Source organism: Chlamydomonas reinhardtii, chromosome 16, assembly GCF_000002595.2.
Source record: "Chlamydomonas reinhardtii strain CC-503 cw92 mt+ chromosome 16, whole genome shotgun sequence".
NCBI classification, from domain to species: domain Eukaryota; kingdom Viridiplantae; phylum Chlorophyta; class Chlorophyceae; order Chlamydomonadales; family Chlamydomonadaceae; genus Chlamydomonas; species Chlamydomonas reinhardtii.
The window spans coordinates 292,420-306,785 of NC_057019.1; the positions used below are offsets into that span (position 1 = coordinate 292,420).

General features: G+C 63.0%; 4 protein-coding genes across 4 annotated transcripts in view; 1 reads left to right on the forward strand and 3 right to left on the reverse strand.

Annotated features, from left to right (window-relative positions):
• Positions 1–752, reverse strand: part of CHLRE_16g694201v5 (uncharacterized protein) — a 9,096-nt gene extending 8,344 nt beyond the window's left edge. Inside the window, exons 1-2 of the mRNA XM_043071772.1 lie at positions 532–752; positions 327–431 (exon numbers count right to left, since the gene is read on the reverse strand). Of these exons, the coding sequence (XP_042915300.1) occupies positions 327–431; positions 532–561 (135 nt within the window). The 5' untranslated portion in view covers positions 562–752. The remainder of the gene's footprint in view (positions 1–326; positions 432–531) is intronic.
• A 620-nt stretch (positions 753–1,372) lies between these two features.
• On the forward strand, positions 1,373–5,660 carry CHLRE_16g694202v5 (uncharacterized protein). Its single transcript, XM_043071773.1, has 7 exons — positions 1,373–1,852; positions 2,378–2,480; positions 2,991–3,132; positions 3,420–3,492; positions 3,896–4,014; positions 4,514–4,603; positions 4,772–5,660. Exons 1-7 carry the CDS (start codon positions 1,798–1,800, stop codon positions 4,913–4,915), a joined length of 726 nt encoding a protein of 241 aa, XP_042915301.1. The 5' UTR covers positions 1,373–1,797; the 3' UTR covers positions 4,916–5,660.
• A 673-nt stretch (positions 5,661–6,333) lies between these two features.
• On the reverse strand, positions 6,334–11,592 carry CHLRE_16g694203v5 (uncharacterized protein). The gene is made up of 4 exons (XM_001699260.2): positions 11,023–11,592; positions 10,821–10,934; positions 10,490–10,647; positions 6,334–10,266 (listed from the first exon to the last, which is right to left on the reverse strand). The coding sequence occupies exons 1-4, from the start codon at positions 11,059–11,061 to the stop codon at positions 8,970–8,972; spliced, it is 1,608 nt and encodes a 535-aa protein (XP_001699312.2). The 5' UTR covers positions 11,062–11,592; the 3' UTR covers positions 6,334–8,969.
• Positions 11,593–11,686: 94 nt separating this feature from the next.
• CHLRE_16g694204v5 (uncharacterized protein) overlaps positions 11,687–14,366 on the reverse strand; it is a 6,526-nt gene continuing 3,846 nt past the window's right edge. Inside the window, exons 5-9 of the mRNA XM_043071774.1 lie at positions 13,346–13,441; positions 13,153–13,245; positions 12,838–12,882; positions 12,448–12,573; positions 11,687–12,272 (exon numbers count right to left, since the gene is read on the reverse strand). Coding sequence (XP_042915302.1) covers positions 12,123–12,272; positions 12,448–12,573; positions 12,838–12,882; positions 13,153–13,245; positions 13,346–13,441 — 510 coding nt within the window. The 3' untranslated portion in view covers positions 11,687–12,122. The remainder of the gene's footprint in view (positions 12,273–12,447; positions 12,574–12,837; positions 12,883–13,152; positions 13,246–13,345; positions 13,442–14,366) is intronic.

Here is a 14,366-nt window from a genome sequence, read left to right on the forward strand (position 1 = left end):
GGGGGGGGGCAGGTGAGCAATGGGGTGGGGTGGGTTTGTGAGCGGCGAGGCAACCCGCCGAAGTACAGGGAACCAGGGATGCGGATGCGGTGTACTGGAGGGCGGTGGGTGTGGAGGCCCAGCAGCCAGGTCCTGATCAGGAGGGGGCAAGCCCTGTGCGGCACTGCCCCGGCACCCGCTGCCATGCCGACACCTGCTGAGGGCCTGGCCCGTCCGCTCCCCTCCCCTGGGGCAGCCCCTGTAGACAAGCCATTTTCTCACACACATGCAAATCGTACACACACAGCCTCAGGGCATCGAGCCAGCTGCCGAGCTCTCGGCCCTACCGGCTTGCGCGGCGCAACGTACTCGGCCCAGAACTGCTCCGGGGTGATGTTGGACACGTCCAGCACCGGCACCTGGTTCAGCGGTTCAGACTCGCCGCCCTTCGCCTGTGTACGTATTTGATTGCAAGATGTTGTATTTCATATTACGCGACGAATGCGTCCAGCTCGGCTTTGCAGAGGTGCAAGCCCGCGCTCTCGATTTTACCTTCACAGCGGAGGCGCCCCTATTCGACATGTTGGCAACGCGTGATAGTATAAGTATAATATTAGTAGTGTCGCGTTAATTACTTCAGCTGCATGTCTCCAGCAAACGCGTGCTATGCGCCGACTGCTTTCGGCAGAGTTGGTTGCCGTGCGGGCCCGGTCGCTGAAGCGCAAACAAGTCAACAGGGGCGCCGGGCAGCTAGGTACAAGTTGTGTGACAGGGTAACGAGGGGCCGCAGTCTTGTCTACATGTACATCAGCGGACGCCATGTGGTGGCAGGGACCGGGCACTGCCGGGGAGCGCGGGCGGGGGGGGGAGGGCCTGCGCGCCGCTGAAAGGTCATCCGGAGTGTGGATCCCTCCGGTAAATGTCAGTGCTCGTATCTTGTAGATGCCCTCAGGCACCCGGCATCTACACATGCGCAGATGACCCTGACCGCGGCATCTACACTTAAGCCCCCAAGGCCCCCAAAACGTCTGCGCTTCCCCCATTTTTGCGCCAAAACCGGCCAAAACTGTCTACACTGTGTAGATGCGTGGCACCCAAACCCAAAAATTTTTCTCCGCCTTCGGCGGATTTTGGGCACATTTCTACAGTGTAGATGGAAGATACGAGCACTGGTAAATGTGCGTGGTTCTGGTAGCCTCAGAGGAGCTCCCTAACCTGTCGTGGCCATGACGGATCAAGTCTTCCGCTGACACGCCCCCTGACACGCCCCACCCAGCCTCAACTCTCCCGCCCCCTCCCGCCCCCTCCTGGAGAAGTGCAGTGGAAGTGAACTCCTGCAGGAAGCTCTATGCTGCGTGAAAGGCAAAGCCCCACACATCCCAGACACCTAGGTACCTCGCGACGCTGCGCCAGGCTGCCAACTTGGCTGCCAACGAACGCGACGCGCGAAAGACCCTTGGGCCAAACACGCTCGTAAGACAGGTGACCCCTGTTTGCCGCTGTGTCAGCGAGGGACAGTATTCGGACATTGAAGCGCGGAAGTTTTACTGGCGCAAGCACGCAATTGATTGCACACGGATGGGGGCGGCGGTCAATGGCAAATCGACGACTGAACGGTGAACTTGCTCAAAGGCTTCCTCAAACAATTCTGTTTACATCGCACTAAACTTGAAATAACATATTGTGCATCAGAGCGGACAGCCGTCGCTGCGCACGCCACTCGGCAAGCTGAATTCACTCGTTGCACTTGCCACGCCGTTGTAAGCGCCCGTACTTTTACTGACTATCAAGCAACATATTACTAGAAACGTAGAAACAATGGCGGCGTCGCAGCTTTGGTATGTGCCTTACCACCCGGACCTGGTGTGCCTAGGTGAGCGCGGCCGCAGGCGACGCGGGGGGGGGGGGGGTGCGGGGGACGACTGCGGCGCCGCCAGGACCGCATTACTGTCATCTGGGCATCACGTCAAGCGGCTAAGCTAGCCGTGCTGCCCGTTGACATAATAAAAGAGACGTTGTCGTGGGGCCCCACAAGGCCGTACCAGCTGCCGTACCACAGTGGACACACCAGCACAGACACACACTGGCCCGCACTGGCGCGTGCCGCTGGGGCCAAACCTACATCGTATTACTTGCACATCAACACCCATGATAGGACACGTGTCGCCTGGCTGCTTGTCGTCAATAGCATGCGTCCTGACGCGTGCAGTGCACAACTTGCGCGCACGGTGTCGATTCCTTTCCGTTGCTGCGTTCTCGACTGTCCGTCTGCTGCTCATGTGACCGCCTGACCTACCTGCGTGTGCTGTGTGAACGGTACCTACCTGAATATCTACCTACCTGTATGTGTGTACGTGTGTGTGTGTGTGTGTGTGTGTGTGTTTTACACCATGTGCAGCGCCCTGCGACACCACCGACCCGGTGCCGGGGCCCGGCTGCATGTTCGTGGGCCTCCCCGACAAGCTGCAGACACAGCAGCCGCAGCGGCGCAAAGACGACACGTGGGTGCGCCCGACGTACTGACTGACTGCTGCTTTACCCCGTGTGACACGCACTCAATCTCTGGCCGCGTGGTGACCCAACACGCGGTACATAGGCACACACGCACGCGCACACACACGTACACACACACACACACACACACACACACACACACACACACACATTGGAAGCTGGGGAACAGTCGTCCATGAGGCGGGTGGTGGTGGTGGGGGGCAAGTGTTCTCATAGCTCAGGCAGTGGGCAGTAAAGGGAGGTTGTGCCCTGTTCCGTGCCCTGGCATATGCTTTCGGGAAGGGGGGTTGGGGGTAGGGGTAGCCGTTCATGGAGCACAGGATAATATATGCCCGACCTCAATCAAGCAGGTCCCGTTTGGGGGTGGCGTCCTATCCCTCCGGGCGCCCCAAGCCCGAACCCACAGCACCACACATCCAGCCTCTGAACTTGTGATTCATGTACTCCGACTTTCACCGACGGCTACCCCACCCTCCCACACACCACACGCCACACAGTGCCTGGAAGCACCCCAAGGTCACCGCCTTCGTCACCTGCTTCGGCGACCTGCCCAAGCAGCAGCCGCGCGTGGTGCGCTGCGCCTGCGGCAAGAGCCCCTGCGGCCTGAGGGGCCTCAGCGAGGGAGCCGGCGTGACGGCGGTGAGAGAGAGAGCGCACGAGTGCAGGAGAGCGGGGGGGGCGGAAGGGCAGGAGGAGGGCTGGTAGGGGAGGGCAGAAGGGCTTGGGGGGAGGGCAGCGGGAGGGCAAGAGGGCGAGCAGCATTGGGCGCGGACTGGCGGAGCAAGCGATGTCTGCCAGACTGCCGCCCAGGCTATGCGAGGAGGAGAGGCGCAGCAGTGGGCAGGGGGCCGGGACACACCGCGCCCACCACGCCACCGCCCACCCCGCCACCGCCTCCTCCACGCGTGTGTGCACCACTTGCGCAGGAGGACTTTATCCCGGCCGACTGGCACTCCAAGTTCGAGCTGCCGACCGGGGCGGAGCACGTCGGGCCCGAGAGTGAGGAGTCGGGTCCCCGCCTGGATAGGGCACACGCCTGCCGCGGCATCACCCCACCGACCCGATGGGGCCGCCACGACCTCGGTGTCAGCAAAGCAGCACGCACAGTCACACACGCCCACTGCCAACCCTCCACCGACCTCCCCACTCCGTGCATTGGGTTCGGCTTAGTTTGGGCTGGTACCTGCAACCCCCCCTCCCCACACACACACCTAAACCCCCCGCCACACACACACACACACACACCTACACACCCCACAATCACCCACCCCACTCCCACACCTACACCCACACCCACACACCTTCACACACACACACACCTTCACACCCACACCCACTCCCACCTAACACACACACCCACACCCACACACCCACCTGCACGCCCCCCCCCACACACACACAGGCCGCCGCGTGCAGGCTCTGGACGCCTACCTGCAGTGCACGGGCCAGGCGGAGCGCGAGCTGCCCGCGCCGGAGGGCCGGGAGGCGCCCGAGGAGGCGGACATCAAGGCCACCGCCGAGGTGGGGGGGCCGGGGGGGGGGGGCGGGAGGCTGTGATGATGTGTGTGCGTGTGAGTGTGTGTGTGCGTGTGCGTGTGTGTGTGTGTGTGTGTGTGTGCGTGTGTGTGTGTGTGTGTGTGTGTGTGTGTGTGTGTGTGTGACAGGCTGTGTATGACACAACCAGTAACCGAGATCCACGTGTGTGTATGTGTGTTAAACGAAAACAAACGGAACAATTGTGTATGTGTGTGTGTGTGGGGGGGGGGGGGCTGCCCGAACCGCGGCATGTTGCGACCACGAATCCAACCACTCATTGCGGCCACACCCGCGCCCCTCCCCATGGCCGGCCTTTAGCCCCCAGCACCCCGCTGTGCCGCGCTCACCCTAACACACATACACACGCACATACACACACACACACACACACACACACACACACACACACACACACACACACACACACACACACACACACACACACACACACACGGCGGGCTTTCGTTTCGTTTCGGCCGCTCAGGTGATGCTGACGGACTTCTTCAAGGGCCGCATCTGCCACGCCTGCCACATGCCCAGCACACGCATGATGCGCTGCGGCAGCTGCCGCGAGGTGAGGGGGGCGGCGGGAGGGCGGGCGGGGAAGGGGGGCGAAGGCGGAGAAGGGCTACGTGAGGGCGAAGCCAGTGGAATGGACTGCCCTAAGCATTTACGTGTGCAGCACACACATTGTGATGCCCTCATTCATTTGCCATCATGTGTGTGTGTGATGTGTTCTCAGGCTCGCTACTGCTCGCGCGACTGCCAGCGCAAGCACTGGTCGGCCGAGCACAAGGCCAGCTGCGCGGGGCGCAAGGAGCAGGAGAAGGCGAAGAAGGAGGAGGCGGCGGCAGTGAAGACGGAAGCCAAGGAGGAGGAGGCGTAGGCGGGGTGTGGGCGCGTGGGAGAGGGCGTGGGAGGAGGTGGGGAGGAAGAGGAGGTGTGGATCGGGAAGCGCGGTGCGTGGGAACGTGTGTGGATTTGTGTGCACAGCGAGAGAATGTGTGGGATGTGTGTATATGTGTGTTTGAGTGATGGGTGACAGGGCTGACTGGGCTAGGTAGGGGTCGCTGCGGGCTTTTGGGGGCCCGGGCACGGTGCGAGTAATGGTAAAAGGGCGAGTACGGTACGGGCCGTTGCGGTTGTGCACATTTGGTATTGAGGGGGCCGGGGGGTGGGGGAGGCGGGGGGTGCCGAGAGGGCGGCGGCCTGGTTGACCTGCCGGGGACCCCGAGCACGTCGGTGCCCATTGGTGCGTTGGGGGGCCCGGGGCTGTGGTGTGTTGGCGCAACGCCGCACGGGCCGGTGCATGCGCCATGTGTGCGCGGCTGCTGCGGCTGACACGGCGGCTGACACGGCACCGTGCAACACAGCGTGTGGTGTGGAGGTGGCTGTCAACGCCACTTGACGCCGGGGAAGCGTATTGGTGCATCGCGGGAGGGGGCAGCAAGTCATCGGTCCCGGTCCCGCCCTGCTGTTGTGCGTTGGGGGCTGAGTGTATTCTGCTTGGCATTGGAGGATAAGGGGGGAGCCTAGCCGGGGCTGACGAGGTTTGTAGATTGTACGCACGAAGCATTGTGCTGCTGCTGCTGCTGGTCACCTTGGTCCGGATTTTGTAACCCCCAACGCGCAGACGCGGAGAGCACTCAGAGCGGCTTGGCCTGACTTGGTCTGAGGGACAAGCAGCACACGCTGCCTCCCGCTGCCTTTGATGTATGGCCTGCTCGGCTACCACTCCCGCATGCACACATACACAGCCGCCAGCCACACGCCAAACTCGCCCCACCTCATGTGCTCACTGCGCAGTACCGTGGGAATCAGCCTCCCACACCCTCAACCCCTGGAGCACAGTGATTCAGGGGGCGGGGCAGCCAGCTATGGTCTATGGATAGGGCATTTCCTGGGGGCTTCGGCCTCCCTGATTCCCTGATTCCCTGATTCCCTGATCCGCGGGGCGCGGGCACAGCCCAAAGACCAGTGCGACCCGCGCCACACGTTGTCACCGATGCCCCCACGTGCCTGGCTGCTGACTTCGCAACTCCTCCACCCGCCTCCCCTCCCCCTCCCGACCTGATCCACGGAGACCTTCCCTCTGCCACGCACGCCTCTCCCAGCCGCCGCCCCCCCCCCCCTCCCAGCCCGCCTCATCGCAGAATCGCTGCGCTCCGGGCCTCCGGGGGCTTGATGAGGTGGTCCAAAGAAATTGCATTCTGGAATGGAGGCCAGAGCTGGGAAAGTGAAACCGGGCTGCGTACTGGAATTTTCGTCCCAACGAGGCAACGAATCTTCCACGTAATGAAAGTCTCCACTCGGATATTTTTACAGCGGGGTCCGTCAATGCTTTTCATTCGTCTGCAGTAAGATAGCAGTATGCATGGGATGCCTGTATAACCGAAGCCTGTGCGCACGCTTTCTGTGGCGTCTACCCTATGTACATTCCACCTACCGCACACCACTCTCATGCTCTCCTGAAGAGGTCCACCTTTCTTATCTCCTCAGTGCTAGCCTGTACTCGTAGTAAATACCCCAACTTATGTACCATTGCGCCACTCCGCAATCAGATGAAATCTGTAGTACGAGAGAGGGCGAGCCACCTTTCTTGTCCGGTGCAATGCAAACAACCTGGTCGTGTACATTTGTTTCCTGCACCTGCATGTTCCACCCGCATGTGTGTGCGCGCCTCAACACCATAGCCAACCGTCGTGGCGTGCCGTGCGACGTTGAGTTTTGTAACCCGGATGCCGCGTGGGCGCCTCACCATACCACACCATATCAACAGCCTGGCATGTCCACACACACACACAAGTACATGCACACTCCTGCGCCCCTCGCCCTCCGCGGGCAATTGCACGCCTCCTCACAACCGGCCGCAGTCTGTGCCCCGGCCCCGTCCCCACTTGGGCCCGGACGCCGCCGCCTCCTCGGCGCTCCGCTCCGTCTCACCCCTACCCTACTCCTCAAATATTGCCCCCAGTGGTGCAGCTGTCGCCGTTCGCGTCACAGCCCGCGCACGTCAGTCGTCCCACGTGCACAAGTGTGCGTGAGTGCGCAGCAGCCGCATTATTTATGGTTATGAATAACACTTCCAACGGACACGCCAACAAAACACAGCAAATCCACGCACACGCACACACACACGCACAGCATCAGCACATCGTAGCCCATTTGTTTCTGCCCTCTGGGGGCCCTCCCTATCAACTGTCACCACACGCACGTCACCGATTGCGTTCCTGTGCCCCCACTCCACACGCAACCTGTCCATCCCTCGCTGTCCTGCCGATGCCGTAACCGGCATCCAATGTATTGATGTCCTACCCTGTCGGCGTGCGCGTGTGCCTGCCGGATGCCAATGCAAGCTGGTCCTGTATCCTTCTCAGCCCACCAGCTACCCTGAGAACATCCACAAATGCACGTGTTAGACCCGCAGCAGTCTCAGGGCTTGTAAACGAACAATGCCCTCACGCCCTTGCCTGCCTGCGTGCATGCACATCTTGGTCGATGCGCGCACAGCGACCGAAATCCATCCATTCATGCAAGCAGGACACGCAAAAAAACCATCCCACACCGCCGCGTGGCGCGTGCGCGGACAGCAATCAATAGTTTGGCTGGTCCCGAATCCCGCGGCCGCCATAAAAAGTGAGAAGTGGAATGTGTATGTGTGGAAGGGCGCCTCCTCTTGCGCGGAGCGCGCCCCCAAAAAACAGGGGAGGGAAAAGCACGCCTCGCCACCAGCACAGGCTGAGCGCCAGCGGCAGTTTGCCCTTTCTTTTGATTTTTATTGTCCTTGCTCGAGTGCACCTCCTGCTGTCAACCCACAGCAACACCCACACAGATCCCATCATAAACGGGCATCCTTCACTTGCCCAGGCAGACGTCTTGGGCAATCCCTGGTCCCCTTGACCTCCGATCGGCGACACCACGCCAAAACGCCCACACGTGCACCACAAAATGGGGTTTTATTTATTGTCATAACATCCAGCAGTTGCCATAAGGATTCTTTGCAGGTAGCGCCGTATTGCCATGCATGCAGCTATGCATGCGCATGCAGCATGCCCTGGCACGGAGCTTCACACGACCTGAGCATCCGGACAGATCACAGCGGTAGCAACCGCACACGTGAGGGGGGCTCCCCGTGCTACAGGGCGGCGAAGGCCCGAGACACCTGGCCCCACACTCCGCGGCTGCATGCCGTGCCCGGAGCCTCAGCAGAAATAGTGCGAGCTCCGTAGCCATGTGCTCTTTTTGTGCACGCCGATGCCCGGCAGCGCTCTGATTTGATTTAATTGTAACTACCTCTTGATTAATGCGAAGCCATCAGAAAGCAAATGCCCACTCAACTGCAACACCCATGGGGTAAATGAACTCGCACCCACTCTCAACAGAATTTAGGACTACCTGGATGGGAGGACGCTTTTTGTGCCTGCAGCATGTGGAGGAAAAAAGACCAGCACGGGGTGTTCTCCCCAAAACTTTGTTGCGCACCCCACAAGCCGTTCGCAGACGCGTCCACCCGCAGTTTCCCTCAATAGCACGTGTCACGCAAACCCACACACACACGGGAACATCCGCAGTCAACACCAATACCTACGCGGTCGTCGTCAAAGCTCAAGGAAAACTGTCCGCAATCGTGCAACCGACGGCGATGCAGCAATAGAAAAGATGTGCTTCTCGACTTCGTCGTCGTCATCGTGGAGTCTTCTGTCTCCGGTTCCCGGCTATCAGCAAGGTGCATGCGCTCACACCGCTTGCGCTCTTCTTCAGCAGCGCTTCCACATGCTACTGCCACATTCCATACATGCTGCTAATGCTATACGGTACTGCGCACCGCCCACGCAACGCACGGCGGTAGAGGCAGTTGCTGCTACTGCTACTGCTAGGCAACTGCGCCGCCACGTGTGTCCGGCAGCGCACCACCGCCGCCGTCGCCGCCGCAGGCACCTCTACGCACGCTGCGCCGGCGCCTGGGCGGCAGCGGCGATGGAGTTGGCGGCGGCGGGCGGCGGCGGCGGCACGTTGAATCCCACCAGCTTGACCACGCGGATGCACATCCCGCCTTGGTACGCAGGCGGCCGCGTCTCAATGATGCGCTGGGGCTGCTGCTGCTGCTGCTGCGGCTGCTGCTGCTGCGGCTGCTGCTGTTGGCCGCTTGCGGGGCCGGCAGCAGGGGCGGCGGCGGCGGCGGCGGCGGCGCTGCGCTGCAGCTTGGCCGACAGCAGGCCCGTGCCGCGGCCGCCGAAGCTGTTGTTGTTGCTGCTGCTGCCGCTGCAGCTGCCGCAGCTGCGGGCGGCGCCGCCGGGCGCCGGAGGCGAGCCGCCCCACACCGACACCGACAGCGCGGCCGCCGCCGCCGCGGGTGCCGGCGCGCAGGGCTCAAAGCCCAGGTGCACCGCCGGCCGCCGCAGCGAGCGCCGGCTGCTGTGCCCCAGCATCGCCGGCGGCAGCTGCATCGGCAGCTCGCCATCGGGCGAGCAGCCCAAACTGAACACGCCCTCGCAGTCCTTGCCACCTCCGGCGCCGGCGCCGCAGCTGTAGCCGGCAATGCCGGCGGCGCTGTCGAGCATGGCGTCGGCGTGGCTGCCGCCCAGGCCGAAGCCAAGCAGCAGGGCGCTGGCGTCAGACGCAATGCCGTAGCCGCTGTCAATGCCGCCGCAGCAGCTGCCGCTCTCGATGTTGCCAGCCCCGGTGGTGGCCGCGGCGATGGAGCCGATGCCGCCGCCAATGCCGAAGCCGAAGACGGCGTGGGGCGTCAGGGCAGACACATGGATGGGCTGGGCCGCAAACGCCGGGCCGCGGCTGGCCGGGGCGGGTGCCGCGGCGGCGGCGGTGCAGCCGCTGGTGGAGTTGAAGGTGGGGAGGTCGAAGGGGAGGGTGGAGACGGCGGGCAGCGGCAGGTCGACGGCGGTGGCCGAGTGCGCGCGCGCCACTACGGGCACGTCGCGTGTGCGGCTGGGCGCCGGCAGCCACTTGGACAGCATGGCGGCCTCCTTGCGCCAGGGCGGCAGCGCCAGGCCCTGCCGCTCGAAGCTGTCCGCCATCAGCGCGCACAGCAGCTGCACCAGCGGCGCCAGGCGGCAGCTGCCGCCCACGAACACGTCCGGCGCGCGCGCGAGCATCTGCTCGTAGTCGGGCGAAGGGTGCGGGATGGTGAAGTGCGCCCGCAGCGCCGGCTCCACGATGAACTCCATGCCCTCGTACTCGCCGCGACCGCGAACCACCAGGAACGAGTGCCGCAGCGACCTGCGAGCATTGCGTGCAGGAGGTGAGGGGGGGAGAAAAGCTTGTGAGGCTTGCTACTGCGTGCCGCATTTTCCGCGCCGAGCCCGTTTCCACATGCCTTGGTTGCTGTCAACCATATGCTATGCGCCGTGACGGCATCCTAGCCACGTTTCCAGGCAAATGCGTCACGAAAACGACTTGTGTGCGGCTGCCGACCAACAATCCCGTTCTTAAGGCGACTCACTTGAAGCATTCTACGCCATTTGTAGAGAGCGCCGACCGGATGAACACGTCAAAGCAGTTCGCAGAGTGGGCGGCCAAATGTCGAGCCAGGAGGGTGAGCTCCGACTGCTCTAGAGGCCCTGCTCGCCCAGCCAGATAGCCATTGACTAGACCCAGAATCTGCGCGCGAAAAAAGCCATCAGCAACTCAGTTTCTGGGTCGCGCCGAGGATCCCGGCGGATTGCTAACTGCCACCAACGCTTCCTCGGCAGCGCGGACCGGGCTCGTTCCCGCTGAGCACGAGTTCCTGAAGGGGAGCTCGAAACCTATTCATGCCTGCTCGCCCAACTCACGTCGCGGGCGAGCGGAGAAGCAGGCCGACAGGACCTATCGAGCGCCGGGAGGACAACGCTCTCCAGCTGGTCCAGCATTCGCTGTGATTGGTTTTGCTCGTTGTCGAGCAGAACCTGCAGGTGGTCGTGCGGCGGCCGCTCAGGGGAGAGTCCCAGAATCGAACTTCACGCAAGCATGGGCGTGTGCGCGCTGCAGCCGCACCTCGCAGTCGAAGACCAGGCTTGAGCAGATGCTAGCCATTTTGAGCCGCTCTCAGTTGCCCACGCAAGTTTGTTCTGGCGCGAGGACCCGAGCGCAGCAGGCCAGGGTTCAAAGGAGAGCCTCAAAGCGCTTGGTGTGTCACAGGAGCGCGTAAGCGTCCAGGTTGCGAACAAGTTGCGCCGGCCGGCAGCTGCGCCTCTGAGGCGCGCGCGTTCTCTTCGTGGGACGGGTGAATTGCGTGTGGCCTTTGCACGCTGGGCCTGTCCAGAGTCTGTGTATGTATGTCGAGGCGGACCCTAAATTTCTATGAGTATGTCCGCAGCGCCTGCTCTCCTAATTTCAGGAAGTTGAAGAAAAAGTTCCAATCTGAGCGGAACCGAATCGCCGCCAAAACGCCCTCGGCCAATCTTGCATTCAATACAGGTCTAGGTACTCACTAGAATCACGCTTGCAACACGCCGTGGAGAGCTCGGTGGGCACAGCAAGTGAAGAGCCTCCACGGGTCGTATGGTTTGCTAGGACACGGAATATGCAAGAAAACTTTACTGCGAGCTGCTCAGTGCAAAGGAATTCAGTAGCTCTGGCGAGGTGTTGCAAGTGCGACAATAGCGCTTTATACGGTCCGCCGAAGCGCGCTCGCGGCCGTCGAGCGGCCTCCTGCCCCCTTGGCCTAGACGGCGGGACCCTGCTCTGCCGCCGGCTTGACCGCGCACCCACCTCCACTCCAGGCTGCAGAACCTCAGGCTCTTGCATCAAATGTGTCATATCATGCTGGGCTTGAAGCTGTCGTGCGCCGACGCCAGGGCGCCGAACGCAAGTTAGCCTTCAGTGCTTGCTTACACCTTGCGGCCGCAATAGTGTCACCGCACCTTCGCACACCGCTCCCCCTGACATCCTCCCGCGGCCGTGCCCCAGCGCTCCCACGCACCCACGCCCGCATCCGCATGGTCCGGGTCCGGCCTGTAGTGATACACGCGCCTGCTCCGCCTAATCTGCTGCCCTGCAACACTCCCACCTCGTCCTCCCCGTGCCCCTCCTCCCCTGGCTCTCTTCCTCTTCGATCTGCCCTCCCCACCCGCTGCTCTCGCCGCCTGCTGCCCTCAGTCGTCCTCGTCGTCCGACAGCACCACGCCGCGCCGCACCTTGGCGGCGGGCGGCCCCGCGGCGGCGGCGGCGGACGGCCTGGCCGCCAGCACCACCTTGCCGCGCAGGGGCGGCGCGGCGGGCCGTGGCGGCGGCGTCTTGCTCTTCTGCAGGCAGGAGCGCAGGCAGGCGAGCAGACAGGCAGGTTTAGTGGAGCAGGGGGCTGAGAGAGCCTCGAAGTAGCTAATCCAAACAACGACAGCAGGTGAGGCACGGGCCTGCGTGTGCCTGCCGGCTCCAGGCAGCTGCCTCCCCTCCCCACCCCCATGCCTGAGGCCGCACCTGTCTCCCCTCCCGGCGGCCGCCCCCGCCCTCTTCCTCGTCCTCCTCCTCCTCCTCCTCGCTGCCCTCGCCGCCGCCGCCCTCCTCGTCGTCGCTTCCCTCCTCCTCCTCGCTGTCCACATACTCCTGAGGGTGGGGGGTGGTGGCAAGGTTACAGCAGCAGGCGCAGGTGGGGTTAGCGGAATTTTGAAAAACAGAGCCCATGTGGGACGACGTACGTTCAAGGCGGGTGTGGCAGTGGAGTGGAGCCTGAGACATGCGTGCGATACACGGTCGGACTGGTGCACGGAAACCCCACCGCACGCACGGCTTTACCCGAGCCCCCGGGCGGGTGGGTGGGTGCCCTCAGCCCGGCACCCTCCTGGTTCACGTGCACACTCCCACGCTCACCTCCTCCTCCTCGTCGTCGTCTGGCAGCTCATCCTCGCTCTCCTCCTGCGGCGGCACCGGGAGGTTGTGAGCTCAACACGCCACTTCCACGCCACACCCAGCAGCAGCGGCAGGACCACCACCACCAGCAGGAGCAGTGAGCGTGGGACGGTGCGAGCCAGCACGCCCTAATCCGGCAGGGCGGTCAAAGCGGTCCAGGGGCATACGGAATGTGGTGCAGAGGCCCACACCGCTTGCCGCGCCGCGGGCCTGCACAACCCCTGCACCTGCCGCCTGCCGCCTGACAGCTGCTCAGTCCAATCCCGGGGTCCGTACCTGCATTCTCCGCCGCTTGCCGCCCGCGCCGCCTGGCTGTGAGCCGCCCGCGGCGCCCCGCTTGGCGTTCTGCAGCCGCCGCGCCGCCTCCTCCTGCACGTGTACGGCATTGCATCAGGATACGGTACAGGCGCATCAACAGGGGCCTCTCTCCTCACCATGCAACTCTCGCCTGCGCCTGCGCCACCCCTACCTCCTCTGCCTCGTTCATCCTCCTCCTCCGCCCGTACGCGCCGCCGTCGTCGTCGCCGTCGTCAATGAATCCGTCATCACGGCCGTAGGCACCGCCCTGCGTGTGCGTGTGTGTGTGTGGCGGGCACATGTTGGTAAGGGAGTTGGTGAGGAAGGGGGAGTGGGGCTGGGGGCTGGCGGTCGGGAGCTGTACGCAGCGCGAGAAAGTGGTAGATGGCAGGTAAGGTGCACAGTCTTTGGATCAAACGGGTGCGAAGATGCTGTGCGCGGGGTGGAATGTGGTGGCAGCGGCAGGCCAGTGGTACGAGCCAACTTTTGGGGGGGGGGGGGGGGGGGTTTGGGGGTGCTTGCCTAACTGCAACCGAAGAAACAACACAGAAAACGGGTAAGCCGCGCCGTAGGGACATGACATTTGCATTCCTGGACACAAAAGATACGGTATCAATTTTAGCAGTTTGTGAGCAGCGACGCGCCGTGTAGGCACATAGCGACATTCCTTGAATGCGAAAGCGACATTTTTGGTCGTATGTACTTTTTGCTTTAGAAACCTCAAATGCTTTCGTGTTTGCAACACATACATCCGCAAACACTTTCGGCCAGAGTAGCAACCCGATGACGTGCTCATTTTTCGCGGTGTCGCGGCTCACCCGACGGCCGCCCCGCCCCGCCCCGCCCCGCCCCGCCCCGCCCCGCCCCGCCCCGCCCCGCCCCGCCCCGCCCGATCCGTTTGCTGCTAGCTGTCGCGCCTCCCTGTTCCGACAATGCTCGTTTCCCTGACTGCTAGCGTTCTAGAACTCTGACGCCAAACGCCGAGCCCCGATGCGTGTTCCCTTTACGGTACTCAACACTGCATCAAGCAGCTCCCCCTTACCCACCGCACAGTCCCTACAGCTCTGGCTCCGCTGGTGCGCCAAAGGCTGCCGAGCACCACCCGACCCCGACAGCCACCTTACTGCCCTGCCCACCCCGCCCTGCCCCGTCCCTCCCCTCCCTCCCTCCCTCCCTCCCTCCCTCCCTCCCTC